Source organism: Sinocyclocheilus rhinocerous, unplaced genomic scaffold (genome assembly GCF_001515625.1).
Source record: "Sinocyclocheilus rhinocerous isolate Xijiao unplaced genomic scaffold, SAMN03320098_v1.1 scaffold2496, whole genome shotgun sequence".
Taxonomy (NCBI): Eukaryota; Metazoa; Chordata; class Actinopteri; order Cypriniformes; family Cyprinidae; genus Sinocyclocheilus; species Sinocyclocheilus rhinocerous.
Window position 1 is genome coordinate 187,467 of NW_015656162.1, and position 7,342 is coordinate 194,808.

The 7,342-nt window shown below is 42.3% G+C and overlaps 1 protein-coding gene across 1 annotated transcript in view; it reads right to left on the bottom strand.

The window, feature by feature from the left end:
* The window catches only part of LOC107719688 (protein FAM179B-like), a 22,038-nt gene that overhangs the window by 10,432 nt on the left and 4,264 nt on the right, over positions 1-7,342 (bottom strand). Inside the window, exons 6-12 of the mRNA XM_016527170.1 lie at positions 6,945-7,168; positions 5,227-5,297; positions 4,961-5,140; positions 3,016-3,072; positions 2,786-2,931; positions 817-922; positions 545-742 (exon numbers count right to left, since the gene is read on the bottom strand). Coding sequence (XP_016382656.1) covers positions 545-742; positions 817-922; positions 2,786-2,931; positions 3,016-3,072; positions 4,961-5,140; positions 5,227-5,297; positions 6,945-7,168 — 982 coding nt within the window. The remainder of the gene's footprint in view (positions 1-544; positions 743-816; positions 923-2,785; positions 2,932-3,015; positions 3,073-4,960; positions 5,141-5,226; positions 5,298-6,944; positions 7,169-7,342) is intronic.

Sequence of the window (7,342 nt, forward strand, 5' to 3'; positions counted from 1 at the left end):
TCACTAAGGCTGCATTTATTTGATCAAAAATGCAGTGAAAATTGTGCAATATTATTATAAGTTAAAATAGCTGTGAATATCTGTTAAACTGTAATTTATTTCTGGGATGCGCAGCTGTATTTTCAGCATCATTACTCCAGTCTTCAGTGTCACATGATCTTCAGAAATCAGTATAATATGCTGATTTGCTGCTCAAGAAACATTTCTGATTATTATCAATGTTGGAAACAGTTGTGCTGCACAATATTTTTGTGGAAACTGTCATACATTTTATTTTTCAGGATTCACAGATGAATAGAAAGTTCAAAAGAACAGCATTTATTTGAAATAGAAATCTTTTCTAACATTATAAATGCCTTTACTGTCACTTTTCATTCATTTAATGCATTCTTGCTGAATAAATACAGTAATTAATTTTTTTTAAATCTTACTGACCCCAAACTTTTGAACAGTGATGTAAAGTCTGAAGTAGATTTGAGTAAGTGTTTGTGTGATTTTATTGCTCGCTGCACATACAGTGTGACGTGTATATTTTCTCTCTCACCGGAGCTGTGTGATGCAGGCGGTCTGATCCGGTTCAGACTAGACACTCGTCTCAGTCGTGGCGCTGCGTTCCTATTGGGCAGGCTGGTCGGGGGGGCGGGCTGATGGGCGGGGCTTAGATATTTCACTGGATTCTGCGATCCAGTCGGGCAGGAGGGAGATTCATCAGAGAGCGACTCGCATCCGTTCAGACTCACGTCTGGAAACAAACCATAAACGGTGAGCACAGAGACGACAGATGAGCGATGGCCGTCACTGCTGTTGACCTCTCACCTTTCACATCGTTGATGAGCACGCGGCGTCTCATTGGGTCCTGAGCGGGGGGCGTGTCCTGCTGATGCATCTTGTCGCTCGCAAACTCGGAGAGTCTGACTCTCTCCTGTAACGCACACAGATCACGTGACTCAGGATCACAGCGGAGGCTCGATTTAAAGGGGTCAAGACATGAGAAACCAAATTTCCCTTGATCTTTTGACACAGAAGAGGTCTTTGTATGCTTAATACATCCTGCAAGTTTCATAGCTTAAAATGTCCTCCGCATTATAAACAAAGCATTTATTTAATCAAGCTCCAGAAGCAGCTCGTTTGGATCTGAGGTGCAAGGTGACGTCACAGGGCACAAACATTTGCATAAACTCCGCCTCCAGAGCGACACGTCGGCATAGGCCCCGCCCACTGGCGTTCAGTCGCTAACGGCTTGATCAGCTGAATGCGAGCGTCTCGTCAAAAGCAAATAGAAACTACAATCAATGCGCTATCTTGTCTACACTGGATACAGTAAACAGATGCGATTCTCTTTCTGACACAGTCCAGCGCTCGAGTCTGTCGTCAGGACAAATGCAGTGAAATGCAGTCTTTGTACAGATATCAGAAGGAGCCCAGAGTAAGGAACAAGTGGACAGTTTATTTTAATGGCGTCCCGGATCGTGCCGGAGGATTTTGTTTTGTAATCGAGGCACAGTGTCATGGAGAGTCACAAAGAAACATGTGTTGAAAGATGCAGGGCTGTCAGTCAGCGGCTGTGGGCGGGGCCTATGCAACGTGATGTCACATTGCATAGAGAATCAAAACGGCAGGCCTAGTGAGACTGATTTGGTTTAGAGGGGATTAAAAAATGAGGAATGGGTGGATTTTTATCATTGTAGGGTGGTTGTGTTCAACAAACACACATTTATGTCCAAACAGCATGTAAAAGTGGATTTTGCATAATAGGTGCCCTTTAACATTATATGTAAACCTCAAGGAACATATTAAAATTAGGGCTGGACGATTTTCCCAATTTTATTGATTAATTCGAATTTAATGTTTTGCCACGGTTTAATTTTTTTTTAGAAATCGAGGAATCGCGATTTTGAATAGAAACATTACCAAATGTTAGAATTAGACACTTTGACAATATGCCGGTGATAACAGTAAAGAGAAAAGAACGATCCAACCGCATGTCGGCACATGTGATTAACCGCTCTGTGAAGGACCATAAACATAGCGCTAAGCACCATTCACACAGAATGTGCTTTTGTGTTGACAAAGATGCGACGTGGACAGTGGAATAGGAAACACATGCAAGAAGATGGGAGTGAGCTTCTTTTAACTTGAGCGCCGTGTTTTTAGAATGCCGTTTCATGCATGAGATGCTGCAAGAGACACGAGCGCAACCATGTTTACACAGAAAAAACAATGGAAAAGCAGCGCAATCGAATAAAAAAAAACCTGTAAAGAACTACTACTGTATGTCTGATATTTCTAGTTTGCATCATGGTGACTTGACTGAAAGCTGCTGTTGTTTTTACAGAACATTTATAGTTATTAATAGTCTACTGGTGTTATACCTTCAGTCATTTTGAATTTGAATTACCTTGACTTTAGAGATTTTTTAAAAGCATTTTCCTCGTATTATTTCTGAACACATAATATGTATAAGACAAGTTTGTACCGGATGTAGTTGTAGGTCATGCATTTTTTCTGCAAAGATATTTAACAAGTGATTTGTTTAACATTTATATCATGTGTGCTGCACTTGGAATAGAATTTTCTTTAACTAGAGGGTTAATAAAGAACAAGTTACTTGAATCATGTTGTGGTTACATTTTCAAGTTGACTAGTTAAAAATCGTAAAAAAAACGAGAAACGTTCTGGAAAAATCGAGATTTTAATTTTTTGCCAAATCGCCCAGCCCTAATTAAAATAATAAAAGAATCCATGTCATGACCCCTTTAACACCGTCAGCCTGTTTGAGACGCACCTGAGTGACCGGCAGCTCCTCCGGTTCAGGACTGGCGTCAGACTCGACGAGTGCGCTGGTGAAGGCGCTTTTACCGGCCGAGTCGCACTGCTCGGGAGAAGACGCCACACTGAGACGACTGGGCAGAACAACCGAACCGAACACTCCTGCAGACATGAGGGAAGAAGACGAGCGAGGATGAGAGCGGCTGTGCTTTAGATCAGCTGACAGTAAAACAGCGGTGAACTGACCTCGTCCGATCACGCCCTCCGACATGTCACGACTGCACGACACACGCTGCTGAGATCCTGAGAGAAACACGTGACATTATTACTTCAAAAACTACTCAACGGGACTCTCAGACATCCTCAAAACAATTTATACACTACTGATAAAAGACTGGAATAATTAAGATTTAAATGTTTGTGAAAGAAGTCTCTTCTGCTCATCAAGATGCATTTATTTGATCAAAAATGCAGTAGAAACCGTGAAATATTATTACAAAGTAAAATTGCTGCTTTCTATGTAAATACAGTATATAGTTAAATGTAATCGAACCGTGATACACAACCATTCAAAAAATCTGGGATAAGTAAAATTTAACAACAAATACTTTATTTTTATATATACAGGTGCATCTCAAAAAATTTGAATATCGTGAAAAATATTCTTTTTTTGTAACATTTCAAAAAGTGAAACTTTCATATATTCTAGATTCATTACATTTAAAGTAAAACATTTCAAAAGTTTTTTTGTTTTCTTCTCATCTTTCTCTTGAAAATATCCCAGTCCAGCTGGAAAAAAAAAATCAGCATCTCCATAAAGCTTGTCTGCAGATGAAAGCATAAAGTGCTCCAAAACCTCCTGGTAGACGGCTGCATTGACTTTGGACTTGATAAAACACAGTGGACCAACACCAGCAGACGTCACGGCTCCCAAATAATCTCTGACTTCAGAAACTTCACACTGGACTTCAAGCAGCTCGGATTCTGTGCCTCTCCAGTCTTCCTTCAGACTCCAGACCTTGATTTCCAAATGCAAAATTTACTTTCATCTGAAAAGAGGACTTTGGAGCACTGAGCAACAGTATTCTCAAGCTTGTGGTCATACCTGTTACTTGTGCTGCTGAGTGGTTTGTGATTGTAGCTCCATGTAGCTTCGCTTTTCTGTTGAATCTCTATCTTACTATCACTCTCTGTTGTTTAAAGTGATCAAATGTAACTTAATTCCCACCATATATCCGATATTATCTTTTAAACTAATCTGATTTGATCGTTCGCTTTTAATTTTAAGGGTCCCATGGCATGAAAATTTCACTTTATGAGGTTTTTTAACATTAATATGAGTTCCCCTAGCCTGCCTATGGTCCCCCAGTGGCTAGAAATGGCGATAGGTGTAAACCGAGCCCTGGGTATCCTGCTTTGCCTTTGAGAAAATGAAAGCTCAGATGGCCCAATCTGGAATCTTCCCTTCTATTACCGTTTTATATTTTCTCTCGCTCCGTTTCTTTTCTCTCTCGCGCCGTTTTTCACGAGTTCATCAAACAACAGTGGTAAGTCGGAATCATTCCGCAATCACGGTGAGTAATGGCTTCTTCTCCTGCTATTGTTGTTTGCACCGCTTGCCACATGTATAGTTTAGCTCTCTCTGTCAGCAGCGAGGGATTCTCATGTGATAAATGCAGGGAAATAGTTAGGCTGACAGAGAAGATTTCAGAATTAGAGACACGCATCCAAACTTTAATTGAGGACAGTAAGAATGTGAGGGCTGTAGATACAGCTTTGGATGCAACTAGCTCAGGGAGTCCTGTACATTGTTCGGTTCTGGTTACAGAGCCTCTGCAGCAGGGTGACTGTGAGGCGGCATAGTCGCGGGTCAACACACCGCTCTTCCGTTCCGATCAAAACATTAAACAGGTTCTCCCCACTCAGTGACGCACCCGCTGAGAAACCTGATCAAAGTGCTCTAGTTATAGGCGATTCTATTGTACGGAACGTGAAAATAGAGACACCAGCCAATATAGTCCAATGTTTACCGGGAGCCAGAGCGCCTGACATCTTGGCAAATTTAAAAGTGCTGGCTAATGCTAAACGTAAATACAGTAAGGTCAGTTTATTCTCAGAACATAGAGACCCTTTCACTTATGGCGCTTTTCCACTGCGTGGTACGACTCGGCTCGGCTTGAGTTCGGCTCACCTTTAGCGGGTCTGAGAGCGCGGAGCGGCTCGCGGCCGGCGGCTCTGATCTGCGGTGATGATGATGTCATGTCGCTGGGCTTCTCCTCGTCTGGATCTAACAATCTGTTTGAGTAAACGAGTCTCTGACCGATCACACTCACATTCCCATCAGACAGACTCTTCTCCTGCTGCGTCACACCTGTAACACAAAACACACAGAGGACACGTAACTCACACCGTTTGACAGCACGCATGCAGCTGTGCTCGTGTGCTTCACATACACACCTCGAGCGCTGACGTCTGCTGTGACGTGTCTTCCTGATGGCACTCGTGGTTTCACAGCAGAGTTCACAGGGCTAGAGTCATGAAATAAACCAGAAATGAGAATTAAAACTACTGTACAGCGTCTGTTAGCACACACACACACAAACTTGAACACGGTAGGGTTGGGTATCGTTTGAATTTGATCAACTCCGATTCCAATTCTGCTTATCGATTCCGATTCTTTTCGATTCCCAGTTTCGATTCCAATGTGATCAATTAAAAAAATTAGCAAGCAAGGTCCTGGCAAATCGCTAGGTCCAGTCCTCACAGATGAAAAAAAACACAGGAATCGATAGGTGGAATCGAAATTTTAATTATAAAACGGATAGTTCCGGTCCTTGATTCTGATTAGCTGAGCCACGTTCGAAGCTGTTCGAAGCTCTACAAAGTAACATACACCTTTGTTTACGTTTGTGTGTTGCTTGGCAACCACTTTGTTGCAACCACAACTGTTTCTGAGGAGCTACATTGTTTGGTGGAAGAATACTGTTTTTATTATCATTACACTTTATTTGCTCGGTTTAATTTTGTGAAACCTTACCACGTATATGGAATAACCATTTTATAAAAGCAATAAGCCCCAAGAAGCTGTGGCTTCGTGTCGTGCCTAACAACGCCCCTTAGTTCAATGACTCAAGATGTACTTGTTTCATTGTAATTTAGGAATAGAATCACGTTGGTGTTTGAATCGTGTTCGTGATCTTTAACGATCTGTTAAATTAAAGTGCTTTGTCATGTTGGTGGTGGTACCTCTCTTGCAACATGTTAAGCTTATCACAAATATTATACATAGCTTTTTCTCGGCTTCTGATCGCAAGTGTAGCCAAACTTTGGAGCGCTTAGATTAGCGAGCAAGGCCCAGGCAGATCGCTAGGTCCGATCCTCACAGATGAAGAAAAAAAAAAGCGCATAGGAATTGATAGGCGTAATCGAAATTTTAATTTGACAACAAGTATCCGATTCCTGACCTTAAGTATCCGATTGCCGTGGTTTACAGTGAATTTATAACAGCTAAGGGGGTTTTAGGGTTTAAATTTACTGTAAACCACGGCTTCTTGGGGCTTATTGCTTTATTTTACAACAAGTATCCGATTCCTGACATTAAGTATCCGATTCTGGAATTGAAATCGATTTTCGATTCCCAACCCTAAACACGGAGTCAGTTAGCATATTGAGAAAGATATTGATGTATTCTCCTGGGTTTTGCAGACGTTTATAAATGATTTACCTTACAAATGAAATGGTGCATGCTCCGTTCCCAGATGAACGTTATAATAAACCCAAACTCACAGCAATATGCAGAGATGGAGTTTGAGATGTTCCACACATGTAAATGATAAGAGTTCAGCATTTACTGTGAACGGAGCCACTCTGACATGCAAAAGCTTTTAGTGACAAGCAGCTTTATGGGCTCGTGCTTCAGCTGTGAAACCGGCTCGAGAACCAAACTGAATTCTCTTTCATGGCTAACTGTTTAAAATCGCTTGAATGTTTAATCCAGTAAGGCTTAAAAACACTTGCAAATGTTAGTGAGGGCACAGCACTACAACGTCACGTATGCATGATAGAGACAATAATCCAAAATCTCTGTCAGTTTATCATGTCTATTGGTATATAGCCAACCTCTAGGTTTGAGTGAATGATCTGGACTGGTTTACACCGGAGACGGAGCGACTGACCTGCTCTTGGTGCCGTTGGGCAACGGGGGCGAGTACAGGCTGCTCAGGCCGCTCTCGCTCAGAGGGCTGGTGACGGATGGAGACGTCTGCTCCGGAGAATCAGGAACCAGCTCCAGCTTCACCGCTGAGTCTGGACTGTCTGGATCCGGCTCAGAGCTGCTCTCGCTGACTTTGGCCCGTTTCTTAACAGCGCTGCTCCTCAATGAGCGCAAGGAGTTCAGCATCTGAAAGAGTGACACACACCTCAGAGTCTGCTGGAATCAGCACACACACACAGACAGACAGACAGACACACAAAGACAGACAGACACAGACTCACACACACACTCACTCATTCACACAAACTCACACACACACACACACACACACAGACACAGACTCACACACACACTCACTCA